We start from the raw sequence: 23,522 nt of genomic DNA, 5'->3' as shown, positions 1-23,522 counted from the left end.
TATTGCCTTGCATAAGACTTTGAATCAAAGATCAATGTTAGCACAAGGAGTTTTTATGGTTTGGGAACATACAAGTGTATTTTCAGTGCAGTAAAAAAAAAACATTTTAATTTAGCTTTTACTCAGTATACTAATATGTATCATATTCATACTCTAATTGTACTATGCAAATCCTGTAAAAGCAAAAACATTTTGTACAAATAAACTACTTTTATACACTTTTTTTTATATTGTATAAAAAACTATACATTTTGATCAAGTCTTTTCAGTTTACACATGGCTGTTAAAAGTTCACCCTGAAATTAAAGTCATTAATCTGCCATTGAAAAAAATGATAAAGCACCATAGAAGGATTATAAAAATGTGACCCCCTTTACTATATTTACTGTAAGTCTTCTAAAGACATAACTTCCACAGAAAAAAGTCAGTCATGTGGATGTATCAACATGATGGTAAGTAAATAAATAATGACAGAATATAATTTTTTGGGGTGAACTATCCTTTCATTTCTTTTGAATTGAATGTTTGTTTTATTTATTGTACTGTATGCTTGTTTCTAAACATTTTTAATTTGAATTAATTTGAAATATCACTACTTAAAGCTAGACTAAAGAGACAGGCCCCCAAAAGTATTTGAACATTTCAGACAAATACCATCAGGTCACAAATATCAAACCAAATTGGATTTAAAAATATATAAAAACAATAAAATGCTTTTGTTTAAATAATAAATAAAAAAAAATCTTATATTTTATCAAATATATGCATATATATATATATATATATATATATATATATATATATATATATATATATATATATATATATATATGCATGTATGTGTGTGTGTGTGTGTGTATAAATATTTATACATTTTTTAGATATTGAACAAATATATTTAGACAAATTGTACAACTGTACATCTGTTGTTACTGATTTATATCCTCTAAAAATGATTTCGGGAACAGTTGGTTAAGAGTCATGTGAATTTTGTTCTGAGAAAAGGTCTAACATCATTTGCCAACTTAGCAAGCAGATGCCAATTTTAAATATTGTTTATCCCTTTGCAATGACATTTACAATGCATGCCGTAAATATCCAGATACTCTTTTGAAACAACTGTATTCCCTGTTTTCTTTATCCTATCCAACTAAAATTAGGTGGGCCCCCAGACAGATGGGCCCTTAGACCATTCATGAGACCTGCCAACTATTTAACTCCGAGTCTGAGAGTAAAGGCAGGCATTCTTCGACTAAACAATGAGAAATGCATCTCTATTAATGACTAGAGAGTAGGCTGAACAAAGAGCCGCCTGCAGGGAACCAGCAGTGTAAACACCGCACCCACCCTCGCGCTGTCAAACCGCAGTATGCAAAACCGATCATCTGGACCCAAAAGACGTGACTTATGACCGTGTCTCACCGTAAAGATGCCCAAAAGTCAGCATTGTAAGAGGACGCAGAGTTAGTCTGAGCGTCAGGGAGGGTTCGCTTCATCCTGGCGTCGCGCCGCTCGCTCCAGCCCTGCGCCGCTGTTGCGCTCAGTATCTTCACCGCAAAATCAAACCAAACGTGGGCATCGTTCAGCGTGATTTGACATCGATACATCTGGGAATCTAGGAGATGACATTTATCGTCAGCGTGAGTATAAATATGGCTTTTGGTTTTATAATTTAATGGGAATTTGGTAAACACGGTGTGGTGGAAGCTAACGGGACTGCCCGCTGGCAAATATTACATCACTGCTGCTGATTCAGATTTAACGGAGATGGTGATTTTGTTTATTATTAACAATGAACTAACTCGACAGTTATGCATGTTGTTATTATAAAAAATTATAAAAATGATAAAACAAACGTTGTAGACGTGTGCGCGTGTAACGTTATCTCCGCTCACATACGCCCGTTTTTACGCTCGCATCAGCGTTAATATTATAGTGGGTTTTTACGTTCTTGAAGGTGGTTTTCTCAGCTTTTAAAATAATTAATTCCCGCAATCAGGGCCCATAAGAGGCACGTTAGTGTAAAGAAACAAGCGGTCACGGACAGGCTGTAGGTTTTGTTTTTGTTTTGAATGCCGATTTTACATGATTTATTTATGTTTCGATTTGGCTTTCATAATGATGGTTCATTTTATGTATAAAATAAATACATAAATAAATAAAATAAAATAATATACACGTGATAAAATCACTAAATAGGCCCACAGCTATAGGGCGTGCTGCTGTTGTGTCAGATGGGCGCATGAGGCCTGTGTTTGCGCATATCGATCACAACACCAGCGGTTAATAAACACCAGTCACTTCATCACCTGAAAACACCCGGACTTGTAGATCATAATATGAATGCTAAAAATTCTCCGATACACACACACACACACACACACACACACACACACACACACACACACACACACACACACACACACATATATATATATATATATAATCACACACACACACACACACACACACACACACACACACACACACACACACACACACACATATATATATAAACGCATGTTAGTGTACACGTATGTTTGATATACTGTATGTCATTTACTGACAGTGATTCTTTAATATGGGTAACATTTCTGTCCCCTAGGAAAATACTGTAGATTCGAAGAATAGATTAAAATACATTTAAGCTTTTGATTTGAGTAGTTTTATTAGGTGTCATTACCATAAAAGTTATTATTGGAGAATTGGTTAATAGACTTTTAACTTGTTGTGTAAGCAAGTCCAAGGTTTATCTTTAATAATAATAAAAAAAAAAATGTGCACCATCACGTTATCATATTATATACCAAATCCAATTGAATTTATATAAATGTTATTATATCTTTATTACTGAATGTAACACATATTGTATCACAGATGAAACAGTCAAAAGTGGCACTAATAAGAATCCGCCGCTATCAGCATTGTCTGCAACTTTCTTCTATAAATATAGTTTGAATGCACAGTCTGATAAACAAACATTTTGAATGCTCTTGACAGTGTCCATTTAAACATGAGTCACTGGGAAGACACACATTTTTTGAAACCAGTAAACCCTTTTTATCTCTAGAAGTCTATTCAAAGACAGTTTACTCATCATTTTATGACTGTAACTTGGTTCCAGGCTATTGTTATCTTACTTCAAGTTGCCAAAATTGCTGTTTGAATGTAACATCTATCTTTAAAGACTTTAAATTACAATATTTTGGTCAATACAGCCTGTAATTCGAAGAATTTTCTAGGCTGTGTTCAGTTAGTCAGTCTCTTCTTCTACTGTAAAAAAGAGCGTTAATAATTTAGTTTAGATTTGCATAATAACATTTAATCATCTAAAATGATAGTAGAAAACCAATCTGATTCTATTCCAAATTTACTGCACAGTTGCTTAATAAACAGCACAAACAAAGCCTGTTTTTAATGTTCTTTACTCAAACCTCTCTCTGTGTTTGTGGATGTGTGAGAAGCCATGTTGTTGCCTTCTGTGTGCAGCTGTCTGTCTGATCTTGTAGCTAAACGCCTAGGCTGTGGAATTTAGTAGCTTTCATGGCCTGTAGTTATACAATCCTTGTCAGACCAACAAAATTACCCCAAATGTTGCCCCAACTAGTCAAACATAGTTGTCTGAACAAAGAATTTCATATTGTTGAAATGTTAAGGCTTTGTGAGTTCCCAGCATGCATTGCAGCATTAATTAATTATGCAGTTACTGACTTCATTACTGTTTTATCATTATTGTTAGTTATTTGTTGTACTGTGATGCTCATCTTTTTAACATTTGTTGGTTGTCACTGTTCTTGAGGTTTGTGTGTCTGGTTTTGAGGCCTAGAGTATGTTCAATCACTTATGTTCATTTCCTGGATAACTTAGTCTTGTAAGTTGTCTTACAAACAAATACAATGTTGTCTGCTTATTAGACTAACTTAGCCTTTCATGTTTGTCATTTGTAATTTTAAATTACATTATTTTATTTTTATTTTTTTTTGTTCCAGAAAACAGAAAAAAATTAATTACCTCAACGACAGTAATTGTTGTTTCAGCTGCTGTGACAAGAAATTTTCTATTAGTAAAATTAGAAAATAAACATTTCATGAACAAACAAATTTACATTGGCTCAACAAAGTATCTTTATTGAGCAGAACTAAAAATCTATTGTTGAGAAAACTCAAAAGTATTACTGCATCAAGTTGCCTTACTTTTTTAAGTATTCTCAACAGTTTATTTTTTACAGTGTATGTCTCAGTAGTGTGTGACTGATTCGATGAAGTCAGGCTGAACTGACTCATGAATTACTGGAACTAGATGCCTCAGACTGTGAACTAATTTAAGCTCTAAGATTTATTTCAGTGTTTCTCCTGCAATGTCAAGTTAGAAGTGGAACTCATCAGGATCCTGTGAGGAACAGTTTTTCCATCAGTGTAGTTTGCTGAGACCCTAAGAACATAAATCCTTTTCTTTGTGAATCTTCTTAAAGTCCTGGTGGAACAGAAGTAGCGGCAGTTGTTTTCTTTCATATTTTGATGTATATTCGAGTAAAATGAATTATTAAAGAAAAATGAATGGTGGGACTTGGTTCTATGCATCTGTTGCTGATTGGATGGTGTCAGATTGGTTGAATGTGAGCTTTTAGTCAATTGTGACGGGACAGAGTTTAAGCAGACTAAATAAAAGTCCATCTTACCTCACCAATCAAAAGTATGTCATTTTTTTAGAAGATCGAATCATGACCTTTGAATAAAAAAAGAAACATATACTTGAATTAATCGTTCACAATAAAATAAATGACAAGCATTTAGTAAGTACATTAATTTATGTACATAAGAGAATTTTCATTTCATGCCAACTTTAAACACATTGCATGTAGGCTTTTTTTTTTTTTTTTTTTTTTTTTTTTTTTTTAGAATTAGCTGATAGAGTAACATTCCACAAAAGTCCTTCTGAAAATAATTTGCAGACTGGATTACAACCAATTTGAAAAGAAAATAATTTAAAGTAATGTGGTTCAGAATATATTTTCTTATACACACACAGACTGGCAGGAACAACTGAATGTTATGTAATGGAGTTTAATCTGGCCAAACTGCAGGAGGACACCGACAGTTCAGTGAGGGTTCTCATTGACAGGTGTTGTTTGCAGAGGATCAATTGCTGTTGTATGGCTCCTCTCTGTTAAGGTAAAATGCACAGAATGTTTATTATTGCTTACAATTATTGGCAATATATTAAATGTACAGTACTTACAAGAACAACCGCAGGAAAAATAGTTGCGTTACTATATGTTACGATAATTGTTTTAGTGCATAACTTTCAAGGTTAGTTTGGTAGAACATGAAGTAAAGTTGATTTGAGTGTCCATGTTTATGCAACTAGAAATATAATCTTTTTTTTTCTACTATGTAATGGCACTGTTTTATATTATCCCATTGATTTTGTTTTGTGACTGTGGCCTACAATGGGACAACTGTTATCAACACTCTGGCACACACACATACAGCGACTTTCAGATGATGTAATAGGCTCTACTATTTCACAGAGACTATTTTAGGTCATTGTCGAGCTTTGCAAGTCCTATTTCTTTTTGCTGTAACTGTCTGCCCACTCTGAGCCCCAAGAACAGGTCACTGACCCACAGCCATTTCCTCCTTCAAGATTTCCGCCCGTCTAAAATAAGTTAAACGTCCACCGCTCACCCCTCCCTTCCTCTCTGGATCTCTAGTGAAGTTGCCACCATTGGTACACCAGCAAAAATATGCTGAATATCAGTTTGATCAAAATAAGAGCCATGGTCAGAGCTGTGGCTTAGTGGTTAGCACACATGTGCCACAGTTCTTTTGAAGGTGACATGGAGTTCATCTTGCATCATTTCCTGTCTTATTTGTTCTGTCCCCATAGTTAAAAGAAGCAAAAATGTCAAAAATATAAAAAATATATCACTGTTATATTTTAGTTTTATAAAGACCTCACCATCTCCATTGCAATATGTTGTTATATCTAAATGATCACCTCAGTTTTACAATAGAGGCAATAAATTAATACAATAAATTATTTACAATATATATATATATATATATATATATTTTTAGGGGTAAAAAGAATTTACTTTTACCCCAAGAAGTTATGAAATACCTTTGCAGCAGTATACTGTTAGCAAACATCTGACGCCGCCCACACCATTTATTCTCTTTTTCTTGTAGTTTTAGGTGATTGCCTTGACAGTGCCAGTGTCTGGACGATATAAAAAATGTATCAAAATAAAAATCATAGAAGAACATGCTTCCAAAATATTGTTTAATTAATCACTAGGCCAGTATATATGTAATCATTAGTCAGCTCTCATAATCCACTCTTAGACTCCTGTAAATTTGAGTATTTTTATATTGGTTTAAATGTATTTCCTTTATATTAAATATCAATTGAAATTGTAAATTATGTATTTACCTGTGTACCAGTTTATTCATAGATTGTCTACATTCTGAATACATTATCATCTATAGACTGTGAGCAGATTAAGGAGCCTGTGAACTGGATTTAGTTGTCTTTAAGTTTCTTTTTGTGTATTTTTGGCACTCATGATTTGTCCATGTAGATCATGTTTTTGTTATGTGACATCTTTGTTGAAAATGATGTCTACACAATGAGATGCTCACCTAAAATGCCCATTTCCATTTATGAACACTGAATATCTTTATATTTTTTGTGAAGATAATTTAAAACTGAGTCCTGTCTTTTTTCATCTTTTTTCCAGATGTTAACCTTCAGCCAAGAGATCCTCTTTAACCTTTTCTTTAACGTTCCACACTTTCCAAAACCACGGATCGGCATTGGCTGTGTGAACTAAAGTCTTCAGAAAACCACATTCTGCAAAATTTCCAAACATTCTTTCATCCTCAAACACTAGGAGAAGATGGACAGTCCACCTAAGCTAGCCAGGGAGACTCTTATTGTCCACCACATTCCACTAGTTCACTGCCAGGTTTCAAGCTCACGACAATGCTGTGGTAGTCCATTGAAAAGAAACAGTAATCCTTTCAGCTGCCCGGAGAATCTGGGATTGAGCCGGACTACCTCCCTACCTGAGAGAGATATTCTTCAGCGGGAGGCGTTGGTGTACAGCAGCCTCATACAGACATCGAGCAGCAGCCTTAGCTCTAGTGATACTTTTGGGGGTGGAGGAATTAGAGGAGGGCAGAAACAAGGGAGAGGTGGGAGAGAAGGGAGTATGGCAAGTGACACTTCCTCTTTCACCTCAAGCAATTCTGAAGATCAAGGTCAAGGCCTGCAGATGAAGACACATGAACGGCTGAACTCGAGACGTAACCCCTTTCTGCTCAACACTGAAGATGAAGATGATGAGGATGAAGACAATCTGAATGGATATTTGGAAGACTCCTCTTTTCACCTGCATGGAAATTCGCATGAAATCTCAAATGCAGCACTTGCAAATGAAGACTTGCCGCCTTTCCACCTGCATGACCTTGAGTTCACCGTTGAACCTTTTCTTTTGCATGGCTCTACAGAAAAACAGTGGAGTTCCACACATGGGCCTAGTGGGGAAGCAGAGCACAGAGACCACACAATAGGTGGGACTTTTGATTTGTCTACTCACATGGAGGGACTGAACTTGTTGAGATTAGATAGCCACCGGCGCTACGGAAGTAGTGGTTCCACCCTTTCAATGGACTGTGGTGAGCAAGAATGGGGTGAGGATGATGATTATGAAGACCAGTCCATGCAGGGTGGCAGAGGAAGCTCAGAGTGTTCCAGTCTTGCAGCACCACATTGCTCCTGTTGCGGCCTTTCTCAGCCATACCCTGAACCTTTTCATGAATCATTTTCTGAGAGTCACCAGGGCTATGGCAGTGATTCCTCCTGCAATAGCTCAGATGGAGTGCTGGTTAACTTCAGCACGATTTACAACAAGATGAACAATGTTGTCCCAGCCAAACAGTCACTCAATATCAACAGTTCTGCCGAGCAATCCTGTGCCTCATCTGTGTCTGAGCTCGTTGGAATGTGTGGAACAGAATGTAACAGTGGACGTGGAGCTTTCTACCTGGACTTACACACCTCCCCAATCAAAACACCTCAGCATCCTTCGGCCACTCAAGAACATGCAAACTCTTCTTCTGTATCTCAGCCACAAGGTGCCACTATGGAACTAGATGCCAACTGTAACTCCTACCACAACCTTCTTGGAAGCGAGGCACTGTCCTCTGCTGAAACCTCTGCCAGTGAACTCACCTCATGTCTTCAAAGCCAAGCTCGCTTGGTTGTAGCAACGCAGAATTACTACAAGCTGGTGACATGTGACATTTCTTCCCAGTCCTCTCCCAGTCCAGTGGGATCATCGGTCACAAGCTGTTCAGATGAGCACAGCAAAGGAAGTCCCATTCAGCCAACAGAGTACTACCTATTCCAACAAATGAAAGATGATGAAGAAGAGGAAGATGCAGAGGTGTTATATTATTTGCTTCATATGGTGTTAGCTTGTATTTAGCATTTTGTGCCATCACTCATTCTATACTCCTTAGCAATATGTACTGTACACTGTACTGTCTTATTTTTCTTCTAGCTTGTTACATCCTTTACATTCTTTGCTTTTTCTTTTGCCAGAATGAAGAAAAGGATTCATGTGGGATTGAATCTACCCGTGAGAATGTAATTGAGGGGCAGGTGTATATCAACATCTCCCCACCTACAACAGCCTGCAGTTCAGTTGGTGCTTCAGGGAGCAGTCGACCTCGTTCTCGCAGCTACGATCGGAACCTAGACAAGTCACCATCTCCTCGCCTTGGGTCCTTGGAGCGCATGCTCAGCTGCCCTGTTCGACTCAGTGAGAGTGCAGCCCCTAGCCCACCACCTCCACCACGTGTCACTTCTTTTGCGGAAATAGCGAGGAATAAGAGGAGAACCGGAGGATCACCATCACAGAGGGGTGGAATGGAGGCCACATCCATGAACTCTCACTCATCTGGAGAGTTCTCGCCCATCCTGGAAGACCTTCCACAGGGTCAGAGCCACAGTTTGCCGCCACTCACTCGATCCCATAGTCAAGGGAGCTGTGATATGTCCTCCCCGCATAGATCTCGGAGTACACCACTGCGAGAAGGAGGTGCAGGAAAACAGGCTCGAACCAAAGCAGAAGGTAAGGGGAAGTTTTTTTTCCACAGTATCTTCTAAAAAGAGGATGGTTAAAATGTGTTAATTGTAAGAGCTGGTTTATTTTGTGGATTGACTTGTTTTGTGTTTGAATTATATTATTGTGCAGCCTGGCACCCAGAAGCCTGATTGCATTCTTGACTATGTGTTGGTTGGGTTGTGACAATTACAGTTTCATAATTTTATTTCTCTAGCATTTCAAACTTAGCTAGTAAATGATGTGTATTCTCAGTGATTGCCCTTTGATTGTCACTTTCCAAGCTAATTTGATTAGCATCTGCTAAAAGGTACCACTCTTTTCTCTTGGGGCAGTTGCTAGGCTGTTGTTAAAGAGTGTTTTCAGCACATTGATCTGCGGTTACTGTGTGGTTGCTAGAGTGTTGCAAGGATGTTTTAGGTCGTCATTTTGGTCCAAGTCAAAACAAACAAACAAACAAAAAAAAAACTTTACTGGATACTGCAAGCTTTAGACCCAAAAATAAATTCAGTCATCCTTTACTTACACATGTCATTCCAAATCCATATGACTTTCTTTTATGGAATACAATACAATAACGGCAGTACAATACAATATCTCCAACTATTTTCCTTTCATGTTTTGTGGAGGAATAAATGTTATGTGAGTTTTAAACAACATAAGGTTAAATTAAATATGACAGAATTTTTAGGTAAAATTTTATGTATGTCTATGTTTTTTTAATGTCTGCCAGGTAATCTCAAATCCGATGAGATTAGTAATAATACATCTGTCTTCTTCCAGCTGCATTATGTGTGGTGTCATTCATGACTGTAGAGTTACATGATAAAGTTTAATACTTAGGTTAGGATGTTTGACAAAACAAAATAAATTTTCAGAGATTCATAAACATAAAGATTAGCTTTTGTTGCTGGAACGCCTGTTAGTTCTCTCTGTGCTTAGTGCTGTGCTGCCCCTGCTGGCTGTGGCTGGGTACTGCAGTGTACTAAGAGCGCTGACATATGACTTCTCAGGCATGTGAGGCAAACAGTTTGCGCAATAGCCGAGTGACGTTTCACACACACTGTGTGCCTGTCAGAGCACGCAACACACACACAGAGCTGTACACAGAGGAGCTTCTTAAACAGGCTGTTTTGGTCGTAATGTCTCGGTTGTTTATGTACCTCTGTTGGTCATTAAGATTTTGGAGCAGTGTTTAAAGGTATGCTTTTGACAAAGTTTTATGAATTTAGTTTTATGTATGGTTTTGTTTCAGTTTCATAATAATACCCTGTTGTATTGCTGTGTTATTGCCATAGCCTTTCTGTTTTAAATTTCCATCAAATAATTTGCTACATATGATAATTAGATATGTATCATGTCAGTAATGATTTATGAAGCTTTAGATATTGTTAATGCCTACACTACTGCATTGAATGATACTCTGCCACAGACTCTGAGGTTTTAACTTTCTAATTTTGTTTTTAATCTTCATCTGTCTTATTTGATCTCCAAACCCTCCTTGCTCATCGATGTTTCTTGTCTTTCTCCCTCTAGGTGGCCTGTCTAGCTCCACAGACTCCTCTCCAGTTGTAATTCGCTATAGCAAAGATCAACGTCCGACCTCATTACCCATTCAGCCTTTCACTTTCCAACACCAGTTTGGAAAACCCCAGGCAAAGCCTCTCCTTCCTCTTCTGGACGGATACATCAGCCAAATGCAGGCTCGAGGGGCTACAGCGCCTGAGGGAGGTGAAGATGACTCGGAAGAAGATCGTAGGCCACCTCACGGCACCTCCAATGCACCTACAACAGTGCGGCCATCCCCACTGGGCAGCTATTCCCCAGTTTGCCTCCAAGGTGCACCCACCTCTTCTGGAACCTGCTCGACATGCACTCCGACCCCTGGTGGTCCGAGACCGCCACGTTCCCTCTCTTGTCCCATCTCTGCAGGTCTTCTGCCTCAGCATACCCCAACTGAAAGGGCCATCTGTACCGAGACTCCTAAACTTGCTCCCTTACCTCCTACACCGCCTCCACCTCCGCTGATGAAGCAGAGTCTGCTGATGCCTGCATTGCCCACTAGAAATCACTGTTTCCACCGTGGCAATTTGCCGACGCTTCCCAGCTCAGGTCTCAGTCCTCTTGGACAGTTGGAACCAGTGCCACAGGAAGAGCCAGTGAAGGTTTTACCGGTGTGTGTGACACAGCAACAGCCTAATGGTAGGTTTGGAGCAAAAATGAGTGAATTCACAGTTCTAGACACTGCCGTGTGTTGTTTATGACTTTCTAATAATTTTTTCTGCTTACAAAAAAAAAACACTAACGTGGTTTTGCTCTTTTTTTTAATGATTTGAGTTGGATTGGTCAAAACAATCATATATTGGCTGCCTATCTGAACAAAGCCTTAGCTTCCATACTTACACCTTGACTATTCTTTCCTTTAAATACTGCTAACAATTTCTCTTTTCTATCCCTCCTATTTCCCTTTCTGCCTGTTTTTTCCATTGCATCACTTTGGCAATTCCACAATATTATCTTACCCTTCTGACTGTTCATTCCCTTTTGCTACTTTTCCCTGTGTATATATGCTCATTCATCTTACCATACATTCACCAATACTTCTTTTTTTCTTTTCGTATTCCATCCATTCTTTGCCACCATCCCCTTTTTCCTTTCATTTTGCCCCCCCCCAGTGCACCACCTTTCCCCACAGGCACTCAAATGGAGAGAGTACAGGCGCAAGAACCCTCTGGGTGTGGAGCGTGGTAAAAACGGCCCTCATTCTTTCTCTTGTGCTTTGGAAACCAAGAGACCTGGAACTCGAGTCATGCGACGCAATGTGTTTGATTTCCCTCCCACCAAACAACCTCTCAGCTTCGGCAGACTTAATGGTGCTGAACCAATTACTATCACCCAACAGGGGTTGAGGGGAAAGAGACAGAAAAGGGGCTGGGGTGGAATCATTTTATTTATAGTTAGTAAATGTAGTTCGTGAACACTTAAGTGTGTCCACGACCTTTTTTGTCATCACCAGCTTGTTTTGTCTAGCACAGTGTCTATATGTGACCCTGGACCACAAAACCAGTCATAAGGGTGAATTTCTTGAAACTGAGATTTATACATCATCTGAAAGCTGACTATTTGAAAATCTGGAATCTGAGGGTGCAAAAAAATCAAAATATTGAGAAAATCACCTTCAAAGTTGTCAAAATTAAGTTCTTAGCAATGCATATTAATAATCAAAAATTAAGTTTTGATATATTTACAGTAGGAAATTTACAAAATATCTTCATGGAACATTATCTTTCCTTAATATCCTTTTGACCCATACAGTTTTTTTTTTTTGGCTATTGCTAAAATATACCTCAGTGACTTAAGACTGGTTTTGTGGTCCAGGGTCACATATTTGATGTAGGTTTGCATCTATCTGACTGATGTTGTTTTTGTTTATAGGTCAGTCATTGAGGCAACTGCCGCAGTGCTACAGTGACTTCCTGCCTGATTATTTCTCTCAGACAGAGCGCCCCCCAGAGGAATTCTGCTTATCTCCTGATGCTAATACTGAAGAATCCATCTCTATAGATCTGCTGCAGAAGAGAGGTGTGGTTTATTTTATTTTTTTCTGTGTAGTAATGCTAAAAGTAGCACAGCATGTGTTCAATATCATATCAGTTCTTAAAGGGGACATGAAACACATTTTCTGCCAATCTCATGTCAGTCTTGAGTCCCCATAGAGTAGTATTGCATACTTCATATCTCCAAAGAGTCTTTATCTTTAACAGATTTATAAAAAAGTCGCGAGCACTAACAAAACACAGAAAGTGCCCATACAAGGAATTCCTCCCTTCACCTTCATGACATCATGAAGAGCCATGCTTGAAAATACTTTCTGAAACTTATTCAAACCCGGAAGGAGTGTATTTGGCACAGAAATACTCGTTCATACATCCAAATCTTTTTTTGGAACTTTGGCCATGTTTAGCACAAGAATCCAAGTTTTTAACAGTGTAAATAACTCAGAATGCATGAAATAGCATTAGACCTGCCCTTTAAGTTAACCTCACTCCTAGATATTTATATTTACATTTATTGGACACGTTTATTGAAAGACACTTACAAGTGGGTTTGAGTTGTTAAATATTATCATGTAACATCTAGAAGTAAAAAAAAAAACCTACAAGCATCTTGCGGGAAAACTATTGTTTTGGTTGTGCTTTGGCTCTGCTCCTCTGTGGATGAATGTGGTTCAAGACACCAGTTTACATAGAGTGGATGGACAAATAAATAACATTTCTTTTCATTTATTGTTCTTCACACCACATATTACTAAATTAGTCTTGCATGGGAAAGTGACATCATGTTTAGATAAGGACAAGGTTAAGTAGCTGCATTAGAAACTAAAAGGAATAAAAAATAAAAAATAAAAAAAAACTGCATGCTTGCAGTACTCTTGCCCATACAACAGGCATATAGTGAAACTTCAAAGAAGACAAACTGAGACCACAAGGTTAGTGTTCTGATGGCAAAGAATGCTGCCTTTTTTGGCCTTTGGAGGCCAGTACCTTGTCACCATATGCTTTTGTTGTATGGGCAAGAGCAGTGTGAAGATTCTCAAAAACTGTTTTTCTGTTTTTTGCATTTCACAGGAGAAAAATGTGGGGTGTATATATTTTAAAGAGTTTTTTTTTTTTTGGGGGTGTAAAATTTTTTTTTGATATATATTTTTTGTCTCTGACTTGTTTTGCAGTATAAACAATTTCCAGATTTGCCTATAATCTTCATATAGTCATAGCAGTATAATAACCTCAGCAAGCTCATCTTTAAAGCTTGATGTGGTTAATATGAACCTTATTATTGCGGTGAGCCCTTTAGCTCTTAAATGAATTATAGTTTTAATGCACTGCATACACTGCAGTGAATATTATGTGTGCCCTAGTGACTAGAATGTGGAAGAAATCTGTCTCTTCATGTTGTTTCCACTGGGTCCTCATGTCAATCAAACAAGGCCCTCTTTGCTTTCCGCTCAAATACTGACAATTCCCATCAGACCCTCTAAACTGCATTAGCACATGACAGAGCGTGTGTTTGTGTGTACATACTATTAGTTAGAGTTTAATTTGATTAGATAAATAAAATAATGGATTATTTTCTATTTTGTCTCCTCTGTATGTCCTTATGTACAAGGTTTGGTGAAGGCCATAAACACAGCAGTTGATCTGATAGTGGCTCATTTTGGCACCAGTCGGGATGCAGGAGTAAAGGTACATTAAATTTGAAATAACAGATTTTAAAACTCTGTATACTTGATTTTACGTATCTCACTAAAGGCAGTAAAAATGTTGACAGTACCCTTTCGCTCTCTCCTACAGGCCAAATTGGGCAATAGCTCTGTAAGTCCGAATGTGGGTCACCTTATTCTAAAGTACCTCTGTCCTGCCATTCGTGAGATACTGCATGATGGACTGAAAGCGTATGTTCTGGACCTGATCATCGGACAACGCAAAAACCAGCCCTGGAGTGTGGTGGAGGCCTCCACACAACTCGGTATGAGAGGAGTGATGAAGGTGATTATTATATTAATGAAAATGAAGGAAATGATTTATGCTCATCCTTTCTGCCCTAGGTCTCTACACGGGTTTTACACAGTCTGTTTTCTAAAGTCAGTCAGTATTCTGAGCTGACCAATCACAGTATGAGACTCAATGCCTTCATCTTCGGCCTGCTAAAGTAAGCTTCTTTCATTTTTCTCTCTCTTTTCATCTCCCTGTTCTTCCTTTCACTGTTTCTAATCATGCTCCTCTTCATTCTGCTTATGAAAGCACATTTTTGTACTTTTCAAAATTTTTTGCTTGTTAAAGCATCAACATGAAATCAAAATTGATTTCTAAATTTACATTCCTTATTGTGCAATTTGTTGGATTCCCATCTAGGTTTTCTCAGTGAATATGACTTTTCAATTGGAAATGCCTCATATTATGGAAGCAAAATGCGAACAATAACTTTAAAATGGAGGGTCTGTGTTATTTGATGCTTTTTTAAATGTAATATATGAACCTGTCTACTTTTTCAAATGTCTTAGAGCACTGTTTGAGAACTTACGTTTATTTTAGCAGTCCCCCGAGAGATAGACAACACAGGCCGAGTGAAATGTTCAGATAGAAGGTTTCTGTCTTGAGTTGGTTGATGGAATGGATTGTGCTTCTTAATCTTCTAGGAGTTTCTGAAATGAAAACAAAATATATATTTGACCATCAAATGCATTGCAGTACTGCAGTATCTTATCTTGATAACAATGTTGAAGAGAAGAAGCTTTACATTCAGTATTGGATCACGAATTTAGCCAATGGCATGTGACAAAAAAAAAAAAAAATTAATAAATAAATTCTATGTATGAGGTTAATTTTTTGTTAACTAGATTAGATTGCTCCTTCTCAGATTTGATAGTCTAATCAACAAAGCCAACTCTTAATATTTGATGGGGGAAAAAAACATAATATAAATGCATTTGTTTGCTTTGCATATTGAAATTGCTTTATCTGAAAGATACATGCAGTATTGCTTTAGATATTAACTTTTAATACATTTAGCCATTTTCTACCTTTTGGAACAGCATTGGTGTCATAAAATGGTGTCTTGGTAGGCAGCTCACTAGGTTTTAGAACAGATCGATGGCGTGTGTTTTTATTAGCACTATAACAAGCCAGGTTAAAAAAAACAAGCCAGGTTTAACCTCAAATGTTGCTGTCTAAAACCCTGCAGTGTGTTTCGAGAAGTCTTTAGAAGTCATCAAAGGCTCCAGTAATGCTTTGATGGGCCTTGACGTAGTCATCTCAGCTCCTGTGCAAACTCTTTTCCACTCCTATTAAAATTATAGACAGAGGCACATCACTTTGATCATTAGTTTCAATTATTCATTCTGCAGCATACTGATCTCTCTCTCACTCTCTCATCTGTCTGTCTCACTCTGCGCTGTGGTCACTCTTCTTCTTGAGATCAATACAGAGTACAGTAATCACTTCCAGGGTCCTTGTTGTTGCACTTGTAGTATTTCACTTTAAAACAAATTTCCAGGGGTCTTCAACAGGGGGTCCTCAACTCCTAGGTAGTTTGCAGTAGTACTGCATGCATGGGGGAAGCCAAATTATTGTTTGATTTTTTTTTTCCCCCTTCTTTTCAATAAACACATTTGCATTAATTACAAATTCAACATTTTCATATCCGTTTTCAAATGTGATTATAAAAAACAAACAAAAAAATTTTAACTTGAGCTCCAAATCAGCATATTAGAATGCTTTCTGAAAGACCTTTTGACATTGATGACTGGAGTAATGGCTGCTGAAAATGTACTGTAGCTGTTATTCACAGGAATAAATTATATTTTAAAATATATTGAAGTAGAAAAGAGCTATTTTTAATGAAGCCTTGGTGAGCATAACAGACTTCTTTCAAAAATATTAATCTTCTTGACCTTAAATATAATGGAAAAAAATATATATTGACCCCTTTTAATTGTTTTTTGGTTTGCGTTATATGGTTTTTTGGTTAATTTTAATTTTATACACATGAAGGTAGGACCATGCTTTCTGCTCTTACATTCATGCTGCAACATTTATTTTTAGCGTCTTGTCCAAGAGCAGTTGGCTGTAATGAGAGAAATGGTGAAGCAGAGCCAAGATTTTTATGTTTCTCATACTCTATTGCCAGCATAATTCTAATAGCATTTTTTGTTCTGGCATGGTTCCTCAGACATTGTAGCAGCCCACTACCACTGATGGGGTTTGGTGTTTCTTTCTCATGTGTCATGGGGGCTGCTGTTTGATGTTTGAAGAGTTACTGCTTCTTCTTCAGCCTCTCTCACTGTTGCCCTTTGACCTTGACTTGCTATTTGAGCCACACCAGCTACAGAAAGGGGAAGAACACCTGAGACGCAAGGAACAGCTGTGCTCTGCTCGCCAAGGCCTCCACCAATCAGATTGCTCCACCTTTCAGCTCATGCGAGGCTGTGGAACACTGGAGTCTGGAGCACAGGAAGTGGGAATGCTGCCTCAGAGAGAAAGGTTCTTGTTGAGAGAAGAAGACAGCCGGCTTAGGACAGAGGGAGTGAGATTAAAAATGAAATGTGATGGGCGGAGGAGTGCGGGAGCAGAATCACGGGATAAGGAGGCTGGAGTTGGCAAAGAGTGCTTGAGGAAGAGTGACCCAGGACAGATAGATGGTGGTGGGTGGTGTGCTGGCAGGATGAAGGGAGTTGGAGAAGACTGTGAGAAGGAGAAAAGGAGAGAAAGAGATGGGGCCAAACAGAGAAACCGACAAGCTGGCTGGTGGTACCAGCTGATGCAAAGTTCACAGGTTTACATCGACAACTCCGCTGAGGGCTCAAAATTTGTGAAGTTGGAGAAGAGGAGGAAAGGTGGTGTTGAGAGCCACCGGAAAAGCCATCCACCTCCTAGAGAAGGTGTGGTTGAGGGGGCCGAGGCCATTCAGCAGATGGATGAACAGGTGGAACATTGTCTGACCAGCAGTAGCAATATTAATAGCATTGGCAATGGTGTCCTCCACCAATCAGCATTGTCAGAACCCACCAAAGTCACAAAGGGGAAGCCATCGTGGATGGGAAGTCCACCAGAATCAGTCCTCACTGAGCTGAAGAAGAGTAAGGAAAAGCAGCCAGACTGCCAGGATGTCTTTGAAGGGGTTCAGGCCCAGCCAGAAGCAGGGGAGGATGGGTCGACACAGGTGCTCCGCTGGGGTCGGCTGTTTGGAGCTGGAAATGCAAGCAAGGTGGAGAAGAGTGAGCAGAAACTAGTCAGAAAACAAAGGTGAGTTGGCAAACATTTACAGCCTTTTCACACCAAGAACAATAACTATATTTAACTACACCCACACCAATGGATGATAACGCTCTGATTATTATAAGTGCATGCTCCAGTTATGTTGTCTACCATTTTGAATGCTCAAGCTTTTATAAGGTAAGATGGGTTCTGATTGGCTATTGGATTCCAATGATGTGGTTCCTTTGTATCGTTATCATTGTGATGTCCATTTCTCCATTCTCCATATCACAAATATTGCTATAAATGAAAATGGTCCATAATTCAGTTTCATTTTCTTCCACTTTAACAAGTTTCATAATTTTTCCCCCCAAACTTCAATTGCTTAATGTTCAGAATGAGTTGGTTTTACACATTGCCAGCTGCTAGCAGCACCAGATGCATTTTTAATTATCTAATTTTCTACCTACATGTTCATCTCAGATTGCCGTCTGGTTGGTTGAGTCTTGACCGTTCCATGTTGGATCTGGTGGCTCAGTCTGTTGGAGTGGGAAAAAGAGTGGAGCAACATTCTTTCACGTCTCAAAGCCAAGAATCCCACCTTGGCCCTACTGAACAAGCACAAACACAGAATCCCCCAACACAGAGACAAGCCCCATGGTAATGTTAGATAAATTAGAATGACTAGTTAATTGTAATTATTTGCAAATGAAAAGATATTACTACCATACCTGATTAATACTTTCAACTAAAATGTTCTTTTTATTTCTTTCTTTTTTTGTCTCTTTCAGTGAAGTGAAGGCGCTATGCCATCATATAGCCACAGAGCCAGGGCAGCTCAGTTTCCATAAAGGTGACGTGCTGCAGGTGCTCAGCAGGGCAGACTCTGATTGGCTGCTGTGTGCTCTGGGCGACAGCCAGGGTCTTGTTCCCTTCATATACGTCACTCTGATTGCGGACAGTCAAGAACACTGAAACTCGTAGACTTCGATAGAGACAGGTGTGAGATGAGTTTGGGGACAAAGAGGAAGGTCACTGCTTTTCTGAATATAAAATCTGCTGCACAAGGGATGAGTCTGAGGGATTCATTATGTGCTTGCATGTGTATGTAAACACCAATACACCAGTGCACACACACAAACATCACACTTTGCTGTTGTGAAAGCACCCTCTTTATTTCAGTGAACAGCATTGAGCCAACCAGTGATTAGAAGTGTAGACATAGTTAATAAGTAGTAAAATTGTTTGCAATGGACCATCAGGTTTTGCAACTTGTAATCATAAATGTCAATAGCCTTTTAAAAATAACTAAAAAACCAAGTGAAGTTGTTAGATGACACTACTGGCACATATGCCTTGTCTTTATTAAATACTGTATGATTTTATCTAATCTAGATGTTAACCAACTCATGTGTTGTGACTGACAGTGTGTGCATGTCCCCTTCAGAGGTCGTGCGTAAACTGGAGGTCATTCATAAATATAATTTCTCACACTGTTTGTGCAATTAACTGTATGAAGCTGAATAGTACATCACTGAAAAGGGATGCCTTGGTTTTTAAGTCTACAGGAATTAAAGCTCATTAACATGTTGAAAAAGACAAAATATTTTCCCAACCTTACAGTACAAGGGAAATCAGTCTGTCCAGAGGCATTTTTTTCTCCAACTTGTGCTGCTTTGACAGGTAAATTGATACGCTAATGCTAATACCTCAATCTCTGTCCCTTCATTTCAAGCTTTTTTTCACCAATTTCAGTGGACAATTTACAGCCTGCAAGATTGCCTGCATGTGATGGAGTGCATCACAAATGTTTTGCTTTTGCTGATACTTAACTTATTTAAAGAGTTTAAATAAGCTCCATCTTAAACCTCAAATGTGCTATATTCCTTCCTATATCATCATTTGCACAATTTGCAATAGATATTGAAAGGGAAGAAATGTCTAATGTTTGTCTACTTTAGATTTTTGGTTGTTTTGATTTGGTTCAAGGAGCTTTTGAGTCTGTTTGGACTATATTTATTAAGATAGATGTGTCTGTTAATGAATGGATGGATGTATAGATAGAATGGAATTGATTTATAGGGTTTTATGCAAGTTGTTGAATAGATGGTGAGCAAAAAAGAGTTTAATGGGGTTTGGTGGCGAATCCTTTCCCCTTCAAATAAATTCAATTCATGAGATGATTACCTCCAGCTTGTGAAGGTATTCCTCCAGACACTTAATGCTCAAATATTATCCACAAACACTTTTCTCTGCTTTTGGCAGAGGACACACACAAAAAAAGAAATTTAGACAAGGATGGTAAAATGATTTCTTATTGTGCATTAAGTTATAACCATTTGATGTGCTAAATTTAATAAGGTGAGGCCTTATGGAAGGGAATGTGTATTATGTATTATATATTGTTATTTCAGGACTTGAGTATGAGCAACAATTGTATTTAAAATAATCTTGGGCCCTTGGTATGACATCTGATATGCTTTTGTTTAAAGTAATATATAAAATCATATTTTGATTTGATTTTTACAAATTGCTTTATTGAGACATCAATGGATGATTGTCAAAGTATGTTTTTGTTAAAACAGTTTTATGATTTATATTATTTTCTATTTATAAAATGCATTACTCATTATTTTGTGTATTTGTAATTGTAAATATGTTGCATTCTCATCTTCTCAAAAAGGAAATGACATTATTAACAGCTTTCAATGCTAACAGTTAATAACGAAAACCATTCAAATGTGCATTATACTGTTATGGGATGTTATGTTATGAGAAGAAAATGCTCTCACAAAAAGCTGCGCAATCTAGATTGTAGTGCTGCTGCTTTAGGTCAATCTTGGTCACTTCAGGTTTGTCTGTTGGTCTTCCAAATACGCTTTGCTTTCCACTAAAGTCCACCTAGTAAATATCAGAGAGAGAGAGAGAGAGAGAGAGGTTGTGAGAGAAATAGCTGTCCAGTGCCTTTCTGAACCAATGCTTCTGCTAGTGGGATTCAAGAGTGGTTCCTCACAAGTGGTTGGTGCCACTCCAGTTGCTTGCGAAACTGGAATCAGACTGTTTTACTTTTCCTTTCAGATAGTTAGAAAGTAAACACCAGTGATAGAGAGGACGTTTTAGTTTGGAGGGTGATGTATGTTTGTGCAGTGTTCTCTCTCTCCCTCTATCTGCTTTGATCCTCCAAATATTTCTGACCTGTATATACTGTACGATACCTGTAGCTCACCTGGCTCTCCTTTCCCGTATGTGACCATGTTGTGCTCCTATAACATAACCATCATGTATGGATGTCAATAACAAAGTGCTCATGTGAACACTGATGCAGAGCCTCTTGTCCTTTTTTTCTCATTTATGTGTTTATGATAAGTGCTGTTTTAATGAGAGTGATCTGATGATTGTTTTAGAGATTGTTTGCATTTTTCAAAATCCAGGTGCCACTCGAATCACAACACAGTTACACAGGTATTTCACTGATGTTTTTGTTAATTCATAAATTGTTTTGAACATTTCTCCACCAACACACGGATACAGTAGGTGTTTCACGCAGACTATGCTTACCCTTGGTTAAGGCACCTTTTTTAACCTTAAAGTAGGTTAGGATTACGGTAAGTTTGTTTATAATAATATTTACCAGGATAAATATTTAAAGAAATATTTGACGTTGCTAAAAAGAACATTATGTTGTGTATTTGGTATAATGCAATGTGTTTATGCAGTTTAAGGTTCAAAAAACACATTATTTTCCACTCAATGTACATTATTCTTGATCCTCTATGCCCCGCCTTTCTAAAATGCGTTGATTTTTACAATGCTCATCACTCTGAAAAGTGCGGTGTGCTCTGATTGGCCAGCTATCCAGTGCGTTGTGATTGGCCGAATACCTCAAGCATGTGACGGATATGTTACTTCCCTTACCATACTGTGATGCCATCTCCCTGCACGATGAGATAAAACCCATTACAAATAAGGCATTTGCATCCAGTGGGGACATAATTACCGATTATAATGACTTGTACTGTGTTTTTACGCGTTGCGTTCTGTGCCGCGTAAACATAAAACCATGTCTGCATTTGTGATCAGAGAAACGACAAACAAGCAGCACTACTGAACACTGCTCAAAACTCACGTTTGAATTATCAGTGGCAAATTCTTTATAAAAAAAAAAAAAAAACTTACAGTGAGTCAGAAGCGCCAGACTGTCCTTGTCTAAAGTGCGAAGTTGATGTATTTCCTCAGCGACCAGCATGGATCAGCTTTAGGCATGACGAAGCGGATATTGTCCTCTTTTGGAAGGCCAAACAAAGTAGTTTCCCTTTCACAGTGAAACACACAGCGTCTCCACAACATGGCGGTGGTGGCAACAACAATACTACAGCGAGAATAAAAGTTATGCCTTCTTTCTTTGTGTGAACATTTAGGTGGCATTATGCAGCTCTTCCCACACAGTGACGTAGATATGTGGGGATGTGTTTAAACGAGGCATTTTAGGAGGGCGTGGACAAGTCTTGACTTTTTGCAACTTTACAGATCTTCTTGCACCAAGAGCTTGTAACACTCCAAAGAGAAAGGAAAAATTGAAATCTCATCATATGACCCCTTTAATATTTAGCATGCTAATTAAAGGGAGAGTTCACCCAAAAATGAGAATCATTTACTCCCCTTCATGTTGTCCATAACTGACAAACTTGTTGGTTTTGAGCATTCTTCAAAGTATCTTCTTCTGAGTTCTGCAGAAAACGAATGACAGTTAACTACACTTAAATTAATAGAAACACTTTTCACTAGTAATCGTCACTGTGCAGAGAGGTCTAATGGCCTAATGGTCATGCTGACATTTACTTGAACTTACTAACTTTCTCATTGGCTCTAACTGCTCCTTGCTAATCAGGGAGGTATAATAAAGTTGATGTTTTGGACTCCAAGCACTGTTCAGTGTTCACGAGTGTATGAGGATTAATGTCTGTCATTTCTTCTGCAATGAAAACACTTCTCGATTACTACAAAACAGAAATGTATTAAAAAATTGTGGAACGTTAAGAGAAATAGTAATTCCCGTGCCTCTACATGCTGAGCGAAGAAGCAACTAAAGTGTGATGTTGTGTTTGTGTTGTAGTCAGTTATGTTTTGGCGAAGTGAGCATCGGTAAGTATAAAGTCTGCTTACAATTAGCAGCTTTAAAAGCAGGACATATATATTGCAGATGATCTCAGACATTGTGCATTCTCGTCATAAAATTGACTAAAGCTTATCATTAGCTTATCTATTTTGGCTAATTGAGGTTATTTGAAAACAACGATCTTCTCCAATCTTCTCCTGCATAAAACCATCATCACTCTCACGTCCTTTAAGAAATACTGAATAAAAACTTTTGCTTATTGCAACTGCATTCATAAAAATAAACGTGAAAACTTAAAATACAAACAAACAAACCTTTATCCATGTATACGCTGCACCGTCATCATACTCTTCCCCGTCTGTTTGTTTGCGGATCGGAGTATTGATCGTCAAAGTTTACTGCTCCAAATTGCTAAAAATGTAAATGTACAATGCTTACCATAATAGTTTTATCGAAATGACCCCATACGTCCATATGAATTTGTTTGCATCAACAATGGTGGACATCGCCCACGAGCACA

General features: G+C 38.1%; 1 protein-coding gene across 1 annotated transcript; it reads left to right on the top strand.

Moving 5' to 3' along the window:
• The first annotated feature begins 1,246 nt into the window (after positions 1–1,246).
• On the top strand, positions 1,247–21,206 carry LOC109079460 (iporin-like). Its single transcript, XM_042757220.1, has 13 exons — positions 1,247–1,640; positions 6,743–8,452; positions 8,611–9,142; positions 10,670–11,335; positions 11,809–12,006; positions 12,569–12,715; positions 14,300–14,376; positions 14,485–14,670; positions 14,739–14,842; positions 15,056–15,128; positions 16,871–17,934; positions 18,370–18,546; positions 18,678–21,206. The coding sequence occupies exons 2-13, from the start codon at positions 6,902–6,904 to the stop codon at positions 18,859–18,861; spliced, it is 4,959 nt and encodes a 1,652-aa protein (XP_042613154.1). The 5' UTR covers positions 1,247–1,640; positions 6,743–6,901; the 3' UTR covers positions 18,862–21,206.
• Positions 21,207–23,522: the final 2,316 nt, after the last annotated feature.

Source organism: Cyprinus carpio, chromosome A5 (assembly GCF_018340385.1).
Source record: "Cyprinus carpio isolate SPL01 chromosome A5, ASM1834038v1, whole genome shotgun sequence".
In the NCBI taxonomy this organism is placed as follows: Eukaryota; Metazoa; Chordata; class Actinopteri; order Cypriniformes; family Cyprinidae; genus Cyprinus; species Cyprinus carpio.
Note: the sequence above shows the minus strand (reverse complement) of the source record. Positions and strands in the feature narration are given on the sequence as shown.